The sequence below is a fragment of the Argiope bruennichi genome, chromosome 2 (genome assembly GCF_947563725.1).
Source record: "Argiope bruennichi chromosome 2, qqArgBrue1.1, whole genome shotgun sequence".
In the NCBI taxonomy this organism is placed as follows: Eukaryota; Metazoa; Arthropoda; class Arachnida; order Araneae; family Araneidae; genus Argiope; species Argiope bruennichi.
This window is the reverse complement of record NC_079152.1, coordinates 34,910,339-34,929,506: the sequence shown is the minus strand read 5'-3', so window position 1 is coordinate 34,929,506 and position 19,168 is coordinate 34,910,339. Positions and strand designations below refer to the sequence as shown.

The 19,168-nt window shown below is 29.7% G+C and overlaps 1 protein-coding gene across 1 annotated transcript in view; it reads right to left on the bottom strand.

Moving 5' to 3' along the window:
• The window catches only part of LOC129956889 (integrin alpha-PS2-like), a 127,080-nt gene extending 110,588 nt beyond the window's left edge, over window positions 1-16,492 (bottom strand). The window contains exon 1 of the mRNA XM_056068905.1: window positions 15,610-16,492. Within this exon, the coding sequence (XP_055924880.1) occupies window positions 15,610-15,842 (233 nt within the window). The 5' untranslated portion in view covers window positions 15,843-16,492. The remainder of the gene's footprint in view (window positions 1-15,609) is intronic.
• Window positions 16,493-19,168: the final 2,676 nt, after the last annotated feature.

Sequence of the window (19,168 nt, the reverse complement as noted above, 5' to 3'; positions counted from 1 at the left end):
TATATTTGACGAGAAATCGCTCCAAAATTTTTCAGTTTCAGCGCCTTATGTTAATCTTAAGTCTTGCCGTAATCGTTATGACTTGCCAATGGAAATTGATACTTATATTTTCCAAAACAATCATCTTATAAAAAAAGCTTTATGTATTGTTTTAAGGTACAAAAAAAGGCTTTATTTAATGACATAAAATTTCATTTTCTATTTAACTTCACAATTATTTTTAATTCAATTTGATACACTATCTGAAACAATGTTTTTAAATGCTATGATGGAATTCCCACTCTCCATCAAAACATTCAAGTATGTGCTTTTCCAATCATTATACCATAGTAGGATTTTTATCTCCGTTTTTATTTCATAATATATACACTTTTGCTTTAATTGAATTCACGTGTTTTAGCCTTATCAAGTTATAAAGTGAAATGTTTTTTTAAAGAATTAAAAAAAAAAAACTTTGGTGGTTGAGATACGCGAGGATAGAACCTGGAACCGTATGGTTCGCAGTCCAGTAACATGACCAGGATACAAAAGCATATGCTCGTGATGCGTAGTTGTTAACTCGCTTATATTCTATTCACCACGAACCTATATTAATAATTTAACAATCTTAAAAGCAATCTAGGCGAAAACACTGATTGGCAAAGGCAGCTAGTTTAATTTATATCAACAAAATGCTTTTGTCAAAGATCATTTCATGCCACATCGACGCAAAGACGATGCACGAAATCGAATGTCAATACGAACCTGTCAGAATTGTCTTGGCATAGAGTTGACTATTGGATATCCAGTCAGTCCCAATATCCCTTGAGTCATTTTCAATAAAAGCAACAGGGACGGAAAGGTCTGGGGTAAATAGAATGGGTCTAGCAGTACACTCTAGCAAGGTGTTTACCTCGAGGACTGAAACAAGCCTGGTTCATGAATGATTGATCTAGATAAATTAAGAAATAGAATATCATGTAATGGAGTTGGGATGAAAGTTTATAAGCCAGTTAACAGCTACTCTACACGAGCAATTGCTTTTATATTGTGGTCATGTTACTGGGCTGCGAACCACAAGGTCCCAGGTTCTATCCTTACGCATACCAATACGCCACATTGCGCTATTTTAATGGCATATGGGAATGATCGGGACGATGAATGATAATGACTATCAAGAAGATTTCGCGGCCTCTATTGAAATCATTAGTATGTTCATTGCCATGATTTATCCCTGTGATATGGATATTTTATCCAATTAGGTGATTCTTTCCTTTCTATCTACTCACTATAGTAAGAAAAGGTCATCTAGTAGGTATGAATCACAAGCAGTCCCTTCAAGCGGCAATCGACGTGTTAACAAATACTGTCGTTTTGCTCAGGAATAGATCGAACTTTTTTTAGAAAGTAACATATTCAGTCTCTGATAACTGGATTATATTTTATAAAACCGCATTTTTTTTTTTTTTTTACTTTCTCAAGCAAACCCCCGGGGATGGCACCTCGAAATGAGGATGAGATGCTTCCGGCATGGTGGTTGGATCTCGTCACCCTGGAGGGTACACTAATAGGTGGGGGATCTGACTCCTCCTATCGATGACGGGACGTACTTCCTTTTGGGGAGGGTTGGTGACGGCCTTTAGGACTCAACCACAGTTCCCGCCAATGTTGCTGTTGCGGCAGTCCGGTCATTCAGTATTTATGGTTTAAATCCTTGCGCCTTTTTGGCGGGTCGGAGAGTTAGATGGCTGACTTACTTTCGCAAGCACCAAATAAGAAAAAAATATGATAATCATCATAACGATCACAAAATTTTCCTACATAATTATATTTTAGATCTTTCTGAATCCGAAAAAATGTTTCGGGGGGGGGGGCAATATGTCATTGGTCAAGATATTTTAAAGACATAAAGTAGCTAGATAAACAAAACTTAATTAGCTATTTTAGCACTAACATTGTAGAATAAAATATTTCAGATAAAATTCGGTAAAAAAAGTTTACCAATATGCTTTTTTTTTTGTGCTATATAATTTACAAATGCAATGGGCTGGAAATATGAAATTTAAACAATTGACTTTTCATCAATTGATCTTTTCCTATTTATATGAACCCAATAACTCAAAAACTAAATAAATTAGAAAAAGAAACAATTATATGTGGTCATTGCACTAAAGTAATTATTGGTCGGTATTGAAGTCTTGGACCTGTTGTGAGAAGGGGTAAATGTACTGTACAAAAATGAGTTATCTAAATTCTCTACACTACAAAGCTACACAATGTACACGTTATCACAGAAATAGACGATTATTTATAATTTCCTCTCTATTTCCTATTCCTGAGGTTTTTTTGTTTTTTTTCATAAAATAAATTTAGACTATTGCTTTTCTGCGAAACATCTTGCCTGAATTAGCAATAAAGTAAAATTTAACAATTATACAAAATAATTACCATGTAAACAGTGAAACGGCTCCTACTTTAAGGGGCAATTTACTTTGATTTTTACTTTGAGGAGGATAGTTATAACATTGTAACAGTCATGAAAACCTTATGCTTTCTATAATTTAAAAATTAATTTTTTTTCCGTAACTTTTAAATAGGTTCAGTATTTTCTAGAAAATCATTAAACAACTATTTCTTGCGATAAAATTTAGGCAATAAATAAATATTATATTATCTTTTTCAAAACAAAATAGGTAATAAAAAAGAATTATTGTATTTTTAAGTAAGAAAAATAAATGACAATCACTTAATTGACCTTTTCTGAAACTACCTTTAAAATATTCTCTGAATTTAATAATAATGTATGCACGAAAAATGAACGCTTAATTTGAAATATATTTGAACATTAACTTTATTCGGAATCCCGCCGAAAGCAATCGACGATGGTAAACATTTGCTATATGCTCAGCTTTATTAAAAGAAAGGGGTGAAGGTCAATATCTAACTCCATTTATTGAGTAAATATTTTCATAGACAAGTATGAAAAATGATTCTATGCATCTATAGAGTTGAAAGATCTGCGATCTTTTCCAGGAATAAGGGAAACGATTAATTTTGGACTGAAACTTGATTTGCCCAATTTTGAGTGTTTATCTCCGATTGGAAAAATAATTAAATTGATAATAAAGTATCTTTTCGCTTTTAATTCTTAAGTAAATATTTCATATTTAACAGGCTTTATAAAAGGATATATAAAATTTCTTTTACTTAGAATTTCCCCCAGATTTTGATGTTAAAGCTATCATATTTTGCACGTAGTAATTCTTTATGTAAAAGTTTTCAACTGAGAATGGCTTTTATTTTAAAATTTTAATTATATTTTTTGCTTATACTTAATCAATCAATGTTTATAAATACCTGAAAAACATACAAGACAAAATTTATTTTTATAGCTACCTAGGATTAGGAGGGAAAGAAAGATTTTTGTTCATATTAATTTTATTTCCATATTTAATTTTCTCTAATTAAAAAAAATCGAGAAAAATATTTTTTTAGCAGTTTTATATATTAGATAAATGCTGAATTCATGGTACAAATATTAAAGTTCGGCATTGGACATTGTAATAATCATTTATTGTATAGGAATATATTCCGCACAAGTGACACGATGAGCCACAGAAACTAGAAATAATCTATGAAAAGAAAGACAAAATATTTATTGACAGCGTTGTTGACAAGTGTAATGTTTATAATTACAGTTTAAAATTTCATACGTGCTTGAAAGCGTTGTGAATGACACGTATGGCTTACACGTTCAAAAATGCCAGGCATTTCACCCACACGTGCAGCAGCAACAGATAATTGAGCAATGAAATTCTCATCTGAATCAACTAGAATCGTATAAACAAGACTCTTCAAGACATCCCTATAAAGAAGGTAATCGAGATTATATAAATCGGGAGATCAAGGTGGCCATAGAACTCATCTATCACATCCAATCTATAGCTCTGCAGAAGTGACATTCAGCATCAAAACTTTGTCTTTCTTTTAATCTCTTATTCTATACAATTAATGATTGCTACACTGTTCTGTACAAACCCTTACAGTTTGTACGATGAATTCATGATCACTGAAAACAAGCGCGAGTTCTGATAATTATAAGTATATTTTTTTGTGTATAAGCTTCCGTTACTTTCTTAGGTAAGAATAAAATGTAAAAATAAATTGCAGATCACAAAGCGAGCTGAAACATTATCATACGGTGATTTTAAGGGCTTTAAGTTCAAATCTCCTTTCAGTTTTTTTCTAATACTTATTTATTTATTTTTATATTTTAGGCGAAAAAAGAGTTAGGGAAATAAATTTGATGTGGAATGCAGTAATTAGAAATGATAACACATCAATCCTTTCGGTTTGAAATTTTAATTTTTTCAAAAATGTTTAACTTTCTGTAGTGAATTATTTAATTTTCAATTAAATTTCATGGATTAAACTGGATTCTTTAATATATTTTCAGGGTGATATTTTGCTCTAACTTTTTGTTAACCTTGAGTTCGTGCAAGTATAGCAAAATACTGCCAGGAAAGAAAAGGTCATTTATCTTCAATAAAATAGAGCAATCAAACAAATTTACATTGATTACAAATGACGTTATTATAAACAATTAGCCCCCACTACTGTATGGGGCCAAGTTTAGTTATATTAACGTCCCGTTGAAAAGCAACACTAGGACTATTTTTGGGACGGACTTCTTAATTTTGAACTGCGGTCAGATGACGAGGACGACACCTGAGCTGTCTCCCCCCCCCTCTCCACATTACCCCACATCAGCGGGAGGACGTTTGGCATGACGGATTTAACGTGCAACAGACCCCTTATACGACGGTTCTTCGGTGGAATCGGGTCTACTGTATGGTGGCAGTCAATTGTTTAGTATATGACTATAAAAATACTTATGAACTAAGGAAAGACATTTAGAATAATTATTACGCACACTATCGAAATTTTACACTTTCTTCTGGTAATATATATAGATTATATTCAGTTATCCGCTTCCATTTACATTATATTCAGTTATCTGCTTCCATTTGTATTATATTCAATTATCTGCTTCCACTCGTATTATATTTAATTATCTGCTTCCATTTGTATAATATTCAATTATCTGCTTCCATTTTTATTACACTTTTTTCTTATAGCTGTTGTTTACATAAAAGTTATAATACTCGTTTCGGTGGCACTGTTTTGAATAATCCTGTATATGGCGTTTATTTGGCTTTGTATATAACATAAGATTAATAAAGTTAGTTATTTAAAATGAAATACTGATAATTAAATTTAGGTTTCCAGCCTAAAACAGTGATTTTATAGATTCATTTTTTTAAAGTTTTCTTACATAATTAGAAGGAAACTTTAACTATAATTTGCGAATTTAGCATCCAAGGAAACATTGATAAATATTGTACAACTGCTTTGTAAATTGGTTATCCAATCTGTTAGCATTCGGCGAATAACCAGACACTCATCCACTTAGTTTGCTATCTCGTCCAACGACGTCGAAAATTCCCCTTGTCGAATCGGTCCATCTCGCTTGTAGACTTCCCCAAACAAGCCACCCTTTGTTTCCCCTCCGGTCCACACCTTCACACATCGCACAAGAGGCACAAAGCACCTCTTTATAAAGAAAAGGGTGGACGGAAATGGAATAGGATGTCTCGGTATTTTCTTTCGTTGCATCGAAGAGGCATTTTGTTTTTGGGGTTTTTGCTCTCCCGATTATTTTTAACACTCGCCCCTGTCTCCACGTAATCACGTCACCAACGGTCAGTTCAATTGATAAGGACTAAGAATTTTCATTCACGAGTTGATTTCCGGGGTTTGGTTTGCGTAATGCGGTTGGTATGAAATTTGTAATAGCTGGTATCATCAAGTTTAAGAGTGTGTTGACGGAATGGGTGTCTGTTAGGCAAATAAATTCCATTTGATAACAAGGTCCTTAAGGGAATGCACTTCAGATTTATTTTATGGATGCACTTTGGAACGTGCGTGATGAGCTACAACACGATTTCAGGGAAAAGAATGATGTAAAAATTTAAATTATGATGAATAATATTGGTTAATAAAATCCTCAGACACTTCCTTTGGCATTTTAAAAATTATATGTGCAATAATATATAATTATGTGCTGAAAGGCAACTGAAAAATAAATTTTACTTCAAAGAGAACTGTCATTTTGCAAAGCACTAAGCAATTTAGAAAATCCTCTAGCATTTTTTCAACAAACATATTTTTTAGGACAAATGTAATGAGTCATGTATCTTTATCATAATAACAAAATATGTATTTTTTTATCCAAACAATTAGGTTTAAGAAGGCTTTTCGAAAAAAAAAACCCTCATTAATTATCGCAGTTTTATTAAAAATGCATAAATAATTATTCTTTCTATATGATTCTATTTCTAGATGGGTTTAAATTTAGTTATCTTTTACTTAAGAAAATGTAATTATACAACTCAAAGTTTGGGACATTTTATTATTAAACAATAATTATGTTGTAATTGTTATTATTTACAAAATCCAGTTGTTAAAGTGGAAATTATGATACAATATTTGCCAAACAATGACAGGCAAATTTGTCATAATCAATACTTTAATATGAATATGCTATCAATCATTTTTAATTTCAATAATAAGATATTACATTAAATACCATTTAACTTTCTTGTGAAGAGTACAAATGCTTAATGAGCTATCAAGACTTTGGAACAAATTGATCACAAAAGTCAATTTGTAAGGGGTAGAAATTTCTTCAGAACTTAAGATATATAACTAAAAAAAAAAAAAAAAAACAGTCATATTTTTTTTTTCAAAATTTCTCAGGTATTCTATTTTAACTAATATCAATTAAAAATTAATTTAAAATCACTGAGTGAAAGATATTATTTGTATTAACAATCGCTAAATGAGGCTGTTTAATCTCTAAGGTGTGGTAGGCATTTGACAATCGTTCGGTCATAAAATTAGCATCCTAGCAATGTAGAAGCTGATTATACTGCTGATGTAGTGATTTTCATTCATTAATTTTTATTCATGTATTTTATTCGGTCAATTTCCTCTATAATTATTAATATGACTGTTGGACATGCCAAATGATACCAATGACTTAAAATGACTAAGAAAAATAAAATTATATGCTTGAACTAATCAATAAATACACTAATAGCAAGGTGAAACCTAAGTTACAAACATGCTTTTTTTCATGGGGAGATATATTATAGTACATAAAACATTTATCTACAAAAAAAATGATAAAAAAAAATCTCTGTACTTAAAATAAGTGGGGAAAAAATTTCAAAATTGAAGAAACAATGAGCCGGCGTCCTGGCTTAGGGGTAGTGCGTCTTCCCTTTTATCTCGGGTTCGAATCCTGGTTCGGGCATGGTTGTTCTTTTCCTGTGTTCTAACTGTGAGATGCGATAAAAAGCCCCCCCCCCCTCCCCCGTATAAAGGGGTTGTTGTGCAAGCGAATGTGTGTGTGTGTGTCATCTTCCTGTGGATGCGTGAATGAAATGTATGAATGAAGTCCGCCCCGTAAAAAGGGTTGTGACGCATAAGTAGCCAAAACGTACTTTTGATACTAGATGCCGCTACTGAAAACAGCGATTTTAAGCTCTCTCGGCTTAAAATCGCTGACGAAGTTAGCGAGCTTGTCTAGGACAAGTGCCATAAGAAACAACAACAGCAGAAATAAAGAAAACCTGAATGTCACCTAAAGTAACATTTCAGTTAATCCAATTGAAATCGATAAAAATCCGACAAACTTAACGTACTTGTCAATATAACATTTTCTGAGAAAAATCTAGCTAAATGAAGATCAGTGCCTTTTCATAAAAGACAAAGAACGGACATATCTAATATGATCTCTTCAATTATATCGATGATTCATAGACACATAATTTTCATTGTATGGAAATCCTACACATTTGCAAGTACATGTTAATATAATATTTTCTGAGAAAATCTAGCAAAATGAAGGTCATTCCATTTTAATGGAATACTAAAATCGGAAATATCTAGAAGGATCCCTTCAATTTTATCGATGATCCATAGATACATTAAGTTGCATTTTATAAAAATCCAACAAACTTGAACGTACTTGTCAATACAATATTTTCTGAGAAAGCCTAGTTAAATGAAGGTCAGTACATTTTCATAGAAGACAAAGGACGGAAATATCAAACAGGATGTCTTCAGTTCTATCGATGATTCATAGATACAATAGATGTATGTAATGAAAAAAAAAATATGGCATTGACCATCGATATGGGAGTGACGCGCCGCATACCATGCGGGCCAGCAATCTTGCCGACAGGCGAGGCGCCACCCTATCGAATGTTTATTTAAAAGCCTTCCACGTTATTAAAAACTGACAGATAAATCCACAGCACAGAGACGGCCCTTATCGGAATGGAAGCAGGGACGAAGAGTGAGGAAAGTCATTAGCTGTGAAAAGAAAATGGTAAGAAAAGAGATAAGAAATTAACACGATTAGAAAGAAGAAAATGGTAAGAAAAAAGATAAGAAATTAATGCCACTAGAAAGAAGTAATTCTGAATCAAAGAAGATATTACAAGAAAACTTGTTCTGTTTAACCTTCCGTCGAGCGTAATGCAAATCCTAACACGATCGGGCGCAATTCATCTAAGAGATTAATGCACTCAATTAATGCAATTTTTGAATGTATGTTAAAAAAACATATTAAAAAGAACTTTTCACTTACATTTGAGTATATTTAGGCTTTTAGATAACATTTTAATTTTTCTTTGCTGTTTTTATTGATAAATTTGAACAAATCATGAAATTGTTTCAAAATAATTTTTTCGTGACTTCATCTCACAGATTAGTTGCGCCCAATGGAAGGTTAAGCTTTTAGAATGGTCGAAGACCTTTTCGAAGTTTAGCTGAAACCTCTAGCTGCGCACAATTACGCAGATTCAATAATAAAGAATTTTCCGATCACGCAGGATCCTAGGGTTTTCTATAACTTTTCCCCTTTTTCGTCCGATAAGTCTTGCAAATGATTATCTGCTAATTTTGTTTTGGTTCTCCAGGCCGTTCTTTGTCATTGACATCAAAATCATCACTCTTAAATCGTTGAAACCAAAACCAACAATTTTGAAATGATGGAGCAACATCCCCATAAATTTCTAAAAGCGTCTAATGCGCTTTGGCAGCAGATTTCTTCAAATAAACCAAAAAAAGTAATGAATATCAATAATGAAATTTATAGCGTTCCATGATTGGGATATTTATACACTGAGTAACTGAATAATACTAAATGAAGAACTTTAAAAATGATAACAATAAAACAATAGCAAATTGGTAAAACCCAAAACCATTGTCGTTTATATATTACAGCAGATTAAATTTAAATGAAATACTTCTCATTTGGAAAATTGGTTTCAAATATTGCTTTTACGAAACATAATTTATTTTATGTTTGATTTCTATTTACTTTAATGAATTTATTATAGAGTTAACTTCACATATATTTGATGGATGAATGATTTATCAATCACTAAAAATTTGTTAAAAATTGACTTTTTTATTTAATTCTGTTTCCTTTTGAACTATATATGCCTAAACTAATTAACTAATATATGCCTAAACTAAATTTATTCATGTTAGTTTTACAGGAGCATAAACCTAGAATAATTTCATAAATATAATAACTAGAAATTTGGCCGAAGATTCATTGAAGGATGTTTCGTTCCTTTTATCACATTAACATGCAAAAAAAGAGAAAATTTGAAATTTAGTTTAAGCATTTAGATCTTAAAAGCAAATTTGAGAAATATCAAAGTTTAAAAGAACAAGATTTTAAAAATGTCGTCGAATCATAATTAATCACAGCTTATTGGATTTTGAAAAGTTTTATAAGAATTTTTGTCACATTTTGTCATCTTACACACATTACTGCGATACTTTTTTGTCAGCTAAGAAACAAATTTTAATTTCATACTAGCCTGTTTTGGAATTCTTAAACTTCATATTTTCATCTCTTTTATTTTAATTTTTTAACAGAAGAATAATTTTATAAATAAAAAATAGTTTATTATGGAAATAATAGAAAATTAAATAAGCATAGAAATTTTATAATAGAAAAATATTTGTTATAGAAAAATAATTTTATAATAGGAAAAAATTTTTTTTAATAGATAAAAAGAGATTTTTACATATATTTAGATACTGTTTCAGAAAGTAAATAATATTTTTCTTTCAAGGATTTAAAATCTTCAGCTGTTCTTTCAAATTCAGTTCTAAGTTTTATAATTTTTCAGCGCATTTTTTTATTTTCGTAATTTTTATATCCTGCTTTACATTATTCATAATATCAAGATTCATTAATCTATACGTATAATAAAGCTCAATGTGTGTGTGTGTGTGTGTGTGTGTGTGTGTGTGTGTGTGTGTGTGTGTGTGTGTGTGTGTGTGTGTGTGTGTGTTGGCGCTCTACAGGGCCAGGTCATTTGACATACAGCTATCAAATTTGGTACATGTATACCTTAGAGGTCGGGAATGTGCACCTGGGGTCCCTTTTTTTTGAAATTTTAATTATTAATTAAAAACTAACTTTCCCGCCAAAAAAATCCTCCATTTTCCCCACCGCCAAATGAGTAAGGCTTCAGGTTTTTTGTTTTTTTTTCTCCCAACAGTAATGAGGCTAGGGTTAACTTTTTTCGGCGGATTATTTCAAACGATTCTGTTTATTTTCTTAATGTTTTATGCATTTAAAATAAACATTGTTAATTAATCCATGTTTCAGATTCATTCTGAAGTACTTTTGAATTAAAATAACAAAGAATAAAGGAAATTAAAAATGTATAATCTGCATAGCGTTACCCCAACTGGCGTAGAAAAATTCACGCATTTGCGTCACCTAACTGGCGAAGAAAATTCACGCATGCGCATTGTTCTGATTGTTGTCATGACAACCACTATCAACGGATGATTTAAATTATTTTTAGGTTAGTTGCATGCTTTTGTAAGTAAATTGTATTTATGTTAGTTATATATTTTTTTGTATATGCTTATAGTTTTAAGCACATCGTTTTTTAAGTAGTTTTTTTAAACCTGTTTTAGACCGATTATTTTAAACGATTCATTTTATTTTCTTAGTGTTTGATGCATTTAAAATGAAACATTTTTCATTAATCGATCTGTTCATGATGAATCTGAGAAAATTTTGTTGACAAATTCTTGAGATATTACATAAATTAAGAAAGATATTCTTTAGTGCTCATAAAGTTTAAACGCTCAGTGACTCTATTATCGGTAATCATATTATTAAAAAAAATGCTTTGTTTCAGTAAAAAATATTATTATATTAATTGCAGATTAATCATTTACACTTTAATTTAAAGCATAAATTCTACGAGGGGTAACAGAAAATTAGAGGCATACATATCACGTTATGACTGAAGGCCTTTATAATATTATGAGTGAATTATATGACTATCAAAATTTGAAGTTTTAAAATATTTTGCTGAAGAATCTTTTAAAGTTGGAATTGCATAAAATATTTAATTATTAAAACTTTAACGAACATTAAGATTGGCGAACCGGCTGGTCGCCAAAGGCGGCTAGTAACAAATAAATGCAATTAGGAATTTTAAAATTTGAACTACGGAATATTTATTAAATTTTTTGTCACAATTTTTTTCTTGGCCACGTGTCTGTTAGGTCGCAAAAATTTTCGCAGTTGACCACGAATTAGACTATCTTGGTCAGTGAACTCAATTCAGCTTAAAGCTTGGAAATCACTTTCCAACTCTGTTTGTCTCGCTTCACTTTTACTCTCTTTAATTTGTTATTCTTTGATTTAAATGTTGGTGGACTTTTATTCAAAATAACTGTTAAAATTGAAATTATATAATGGTAAAAATTAACATAGAATTTAAGTGATGGGTATCTATTCAGTAAGATGGATATCTATCGTGTTAAGAAATTTTTTAAACTTTTACTTCGTCTTATTCATTGTACATTTTTATATGATTTTCGTACACATAAGGGGAGGATTAGAAAGAATTTAAAATTAAATTATGTTCATAAGAATGAAAGAAAGTTACTATATTTTACTAAAACAATTTGGATTATCTCTCTTTATATGAAAATATAAATATTCAAATTAATGCATTAAATATCTTTTGATTTAAGTATGAATTTAAACTTGCGGTATGAGGAAATATATTCTGAAACATAATTTTATAAATATAGACAACTATATTCTTTCCCTGAAAGTTACTTTTATCATAGAAATAATACTCTAATTCCAATAATTATTTTAATAAAGCTAAATATAATTATTTTAATAAAACTAAATGTAATTATTTTAATAAAGCTAAAGTTATTAGTATTTTTAATATTCAAGCGTTTTCAACGTATATTTTCTGTTCATAACAATTATTACAAGGATTATAACTTACAATTCATTAATCCAAAAGAAAAATTGCATATTTATTCAATTTTACTACATTATTGAATTATTTTATTATTGCACTATTATACTATTTTATTAGTAAATTATTTTATTTAAGTCTCTAGTTATTTAAATTTCATTCATTCACAGTTGAAGCAAGCAGTCAGCTAAAGAAGCAAATACAATGTAAGCAGAAAGAATGAAATCGATGTAAACGATTAAATAAATAAAACTACTAGTTCCCCTTCAGTGCTTAGTTAAACAAAACCATTTATTATTCTTGACTGGAAATGGAAATTTATTTTGTTTCGCAATAATCAACCTTCATTTACCACCCTTCACTGTACAAATAAGCTAATGAAGCTAATAAATGGCTAATGCTTTTAATATCCAAATATTTGAACAGTGAATTTTGCCGATTCACTTTATTCATTCATAAAAGCATGTCGATTCATGCTTTTAATATCCAAATATTTGTAAGATTCCCTCAATAAGAATTTGATATTGCGCAGTTTATAATTCAAAGAATATTGCTTCAATAAAATGATTAATTTTATTAAATCAGATTATATTGATTTAACTGGATTGTATTTTTTCCCCTAGTACTTCTAAAATTTTAATACAGAACAAATTGATTTCACATGCAGAGAAAGGAGAATGTAGTATTAATTGGATTAATACTACATTCTTCCTATGCTTCCAAACCGATCTATAAATGAGACTGCTATCTATTGAACCTTGGTTCAAAATGGTCTACATAGTGGTCTACCTTATAATACCTTATTATTTTGTTTATAAGGTCTACTTTATAACGAAATTCCATAATCATTTCAGCATATAACTATGGATATAATTTCAGCCAATGTTAATAAGAGTTTAAACTTCTAAAATTCCATTTTTTTAAATATTTAAATAAAATATATTAATATTATTCTAATAACCCTTGAATAATAATTTTCTAAATTTTTATTTTCTAAATTTTTCTCACCGAACATTCAACAAAATGAAATTCTCTTTATTAGATTTACAGTTATATTTCGCCGGCGTCCTGGCATAGGGGTAGCGCGTCTTCCCCGTGTTCTGGGCGTCCCGGGTTCGAGTCCCGGTTTGGGCATGGTTGTTCTTCTGTTGTTCTATCTGTGAGATGTGTGAATGTGCCCTCCTGTAAAAAGGGGTTGTGCAAGCGAATGAATGATGCATGAGTGGCAAAGTCGTACTCTTGGCCCTAGTTGGCGCTGCTATAAAAAATAAGAGACGTTCCCCTCAGGCTTAAATCGCTGTCTTCGTAACAGCGGGCTTGTCAGTGGCAAGTGCCATAAGAAACAAACAGTTATATTTCAGATTTAATTTTTAATATAATGAATACAAATTAAAATGTTTTTGTATTGCAACTATTCTACACAGTTTTTTTTTTTTTTGTTGGTTTTGACGTTTGTTTGACATTTTGAACACTTTGGCATTTGAAGAATCTAACTGACCATATCTTAAGCGCTTAAAATTTTTCTTCTATAATTATCAGCGACACTCTTTAGAACAGCTGTAAAGTTATAAATTTTTTTTTCTCAAACAAAGAAATAATTTTGACAGAATAATGATCAAGGCAAAGCGAAGTATTAGCGTGAAAATGGTACGAATGTCGTATTACTTCATTTTGCTGTGTTGTGAATTCTGCGTCTTATGAAATAACAAATAAAGAATTGTTACAACTACAGTTAAATAATAAAAATATGCTGACTCGTGCAGTTTTTGATTATATTGCATTAGTTTATATATATATATATATATATATATATATATATATATATATATATATATATATATATATATATATATATATATATATATATATATATATATATATATATATTAGAAGTCAAAGATTTCTAATATATAAATACAAATGCATTTCCATGTAATAATAATATATATATATATAAGAGTTTCTAAAACTTCGTTACTTTTCCAAAAAGAGAAAACCTTTATATCACAGAGATGAAATTCTTTCCATATAACCATGCGAGGTCTTCATGATTATGTTTGATAAAAAAAAAAAAAAAAAGATGCGTACGTAAAATTGTGAGAGAAATTTCGTTGAGTCTTTCCCACATTATTTCGAGGAGTTATCTTCCATTAGAGAGCTATAAAAGTGCTATCTTTACAGAAAAATTGGCTTCTTTTCTCTCCCCCTCCCCCTTCAACTTTTATTTTTGAACACTGCTTTCTGCTGTAATGATAAGATCTAGACAATTATCCGTTTCTGTGCTATATTATTAAAATCGCAGAAAATAACATATATGTACTTATTTTCATTTCATATAAAGTGATGGAATAAATCCCAAAATAGTTATATAAAAAGAAGTAGAAAAGTCTGATTTTTTTCATTTAATACTTGAAGGATTTCTAATTCAGTTTAATAAACAAAAGATTCTTCTGATATATTTTGGATTTACAAAAAACACTATTTCTACGAAAGATTCAAACAATATATTTAGAACAGCAGGCTCATTAAGAATATTCATAGTTTTTCTATATTTCGAAATCTAAATCATTGGAAGCAAAATCTTACTAAGGTGTGTGTGTGTGTGTGTGTGTGTGTGCTTGTGTGTGTGTTTTGTCCTTGAAAATATAAAAATGCCTAGAAGAGCGTGCAGTAACTGCATATTATACTGAAAAATGCTTTGACACAAAATAAATAAATAAAGTAAAAAAAATATTACAATTGATGATTTTAAAAATGAATAACAGAATATTTGCATGCACAATGTTTGATTTACATGTAGAATGTAACACATTAATTTAATACCTTATATATTCTAGAATTCAGAGAAAAAAAACATCTGTGTTTAATTGGATACTTGGCACGTTATGGAGTGTTCGCAATTTTTTTAAAAAAAATGAATTTTTATCGACAAAAAGCATTTTTTTTTCTTTTTTACCAAAATCAAATCTTCCAATAAAAAGGAGCTAATTTATTAAAAATCTGAATACCCCTAGCACGTGCAGAAGCGGCATTTTATTAGTATTATAAAAATTCGAGAATTTCTGTAGAAACAATGAACAATTCAGATTACATTAAGAAATACATCGGATATAATATAAATGAATTGAAATTTTTAAAAAATATTCAGCAATAAATAGATAGTTATATTATTTTTCTATGATAAATAAATTGAAGACGACAAATTTAAGCAAGTGAAAACGAAACTACTTACCAACTGAAGTCTCTGTCTCTGTGCATAGCGATTGAAAACCCGAACATTGATCCATTCGTTCCTTGATGCACCAATGCTGTCCTTGTATCCACATTAAAGCATAATGACCTCAATGGTGAGCATAATAAAATCAATGTAAATAACCACAACGTCCTCAGATTTATTTTGCATTGTGAACAACTAAACCAAAAGGAGAGCACTTCAAACAAGTTAGAACAGAAAATTCGATCCATCGTTCAATAATTTCTTCAGAAACTTCCTAGAATATATTACTGCCAATTAATATTTCATTCTTGAATTAAATTATTCAAAGATCAATTTGTCAAACCATATTTAACATAATTTGACAATCATTGAAAAATGTTTTAGGGATTCATTTTTCATTTAATTAAAAACTTATCACAGATAGAGATGAATAATTACATATATATTTTTTAATTTACCACCGTAAAGAATTCATAAAAGGAAAATAAAATTAATGCTCCCTTTTTTAAAACTAATTTAACAAATATAATAGTTAAAAGATTTTGAAAAACATATTTTCATTAATCAAATCATCTAATTTTTTTTAAATCGCAGTATTAAATCCATAATTTTCTTCTTTTTCAATAAGTTTTCAATGTCGGATTCATTCTTTTCTTCAGTTTCTTCATCAAACGAAAATTCTAAAGAAAAGAATTTATTAACATCGATTATTATCCAAATGAAAAAAATGCTTGATTCGAAAATTTAAAGCAGACGATAATTATCACAATAAAAATCCAGTTATTTCCATGATATAATAAAATATTCTTTGTATATTTTAAAGTTCCAAATGATATATTCCGTCCACCGAATTAGTTGACGTTCTTAGACAGGAACATGTGACATATGCGATAGTGGAAAACTTTTTCGAGAACTCCCGCTCTGGGATGGTTTTTCTTCAAGGGTTGTTTCTTCATCCAACAAGTTGCGGTACGCCAAGACATCGCCAAGGGCCCTTTTAGAAGGCGCGGAAATTAAATGTGACAGTTTAGGAAGAAGTAATTCGCCAAAACTTGGTCAGGAATAACGGAATTAACAAAGGTCAGCATTGAATCTTTATAAGTATAATGACATTTACAAGGATAATAATAATCCTAATCTTCATGTAACAGAAATTTATGAAGTAATTTCATTACAGTTCATAATATTAACAATAATTAATAAGTTAAATACGACACTTTTAAACAATGTTGTAATTTAATATTTTATGGCGATTGAAATTGATAATCTACATTGCTTAGAAGCATCACACTGATTTTTCTCGCCAATTTCTATAGAAGGAAATCGTTTATATATATACATATGCATTTTCCTACATTTCTGTTAATGTCGTATTTTTATTTCAGTATGTCGTGAAATCAAAAAAATCGAATATGAATTTTAGAACACTATTTCTATCGCCAATTCAATTTGCAGCAAAATTTGGAGCAGATATATAAATTTAGTATTACAATAGTATTACTATATTATTGTAGTATAGTAATATACTTGTAGTAGTAGTGTACTTTTGTACAACTCCTTACAATTTTGGATCATATTATATAGATTGGTAAGAAAATAAACAGACAGAATGCCTTATGATGGATGGAATTCAAAATTTCCTTCCCTTCCAACATTGTATAAGGTCGCCAATGTCATGTAAGGCATTGGCGAACATTAGTTGTGAAACAGATATCTTTGGCTAGAATCTAATATTTTTAATCAAATTGATAGTGTCAATATTTATTTTGAGCACCTTTCTCCCCACCGAATGTAACTAAAATTTGACAGGAGACTACAATTGTAGTCATAATTGATTTAATTAAAATTCGATAAGAATCTTCATTTCGAATTCTAAACTCATGTCCTAAATTATACTTACCTAGCTATTTACATTTTGAAATTATATTGAGCTCACTTGTATTTGAAAAGTCAGACAGACAATCTTCCTTAGAATGGATTCTTTCAAAATTTCATTTTGTCTGAAATCCGTGGATAAAATTTCATTCACCTAGCTCAAAGCGTTTTTGAATTATCATGTTCAAAGACAGGCTTTTTGACAAAATGACAAAAATTTGTTTTTTCGTACTCAAAGAAGTGGAGAATCGTCAAAATCTCGAGTTGAATTCTTTTGACTATTGCAGTATTCTCTTTATATTCAATACACGAGTAAATAAAAATGACAAAAGCACAATCTGAATAGATAGAATGTTTTGGATGATACTTTATATTATTTAATATTTTTCTAGCAACATTATACTGTTTTCCATTATTTAGGGACTGAAAAATACTTTTGTTTTTATCTAAATAAAATCATCTTTTATCTAAATAATCTCATTTTTAAACGTTAAAACAAATTTAACAGTTTTGAGAAATAGATAAATAGTTATGCAAAACGAGAAATTCAATTATCGGGATGCAAATTACTTAAGGTTTCCACTCTAGGGAAAGAAAATGCAGTGAAGCGGGTAAAGTGGAAACACAAAACACGCGACCACAAATTACGGAGCATAGTTCACTTTCACGTGCCATTGCAACACCTCTAGTTTGCAGATGGGATTTTGAGTGGGATAAAAATAAAATCCACCATTTTTTTTAACTAAGTCGTTGGCATTATTTATTCATTGAATTTGTACTCACAGAGTTGAAACATTGCCTCCTGTTTAATAAATGACGTTACTGGTAACATTAATATTGATTAGAATATTTAGAGTTTTGATTGAACATTGCCTCCTGTTTAATAAATGACGTTACTGGTAACATTAATATTGATTAGAATATTTAGAGTTTTGATTGAACATTGCCTCCTGTTTAATAAATGACGTTACTGGTAACATTAATATTGATTAGAATATTTAGAGTTTTGATTGAACATTGCCTCCTGTTTAATAAATGACGTTACTGGTAACATTAATATTGATTAGAATATTTAGAGTTTTGATTGAACATTGCCTCCTGTTTAATAAATGACGTTACTGGTAACATTAATATTGATTAGAATATTTAGAGTTTTGATTTACAGCCATTATGAAATTAAAGATTATATATTGTTTACATACTTTACTGATTTTTTTTTGTTAAAATCCGAATATGTTCAAATTTATAGTAAAAAATTCCAGATCATTTTTTATGTTGTGATAACTGCATTTGTTTGTGTATCGCATCAAGTATTTTCAGCATTAAAAGGATTATAAGAAATAATTATAAGAATTTGTTTGTTTTTGATACGACCTACTAACTATAATAATTTTCTTTCTAAGAAGAACAAATCTCTGAACTTGAATAAAGCACCATTTTACATTGTTTAATAATGTACTTCCTAGACTTTTCTCTCCTATATCGAGCTCTTAAACCAATTCGAAATTTTGTTGTCAGTAAAATTGAGTTGAACCCAGCTTCACTCTATCAATTGAAAGGTAGATATTGATACTCGATGGTATGTGATAATTTCACCTGATACTTTTGTACCTGATACAGATGTAGAATTTCTTTCCTGTCTATATACACTTTAGACGCTATCCATTAATAGATGTTAACTTTAACAACTGTTACCTTT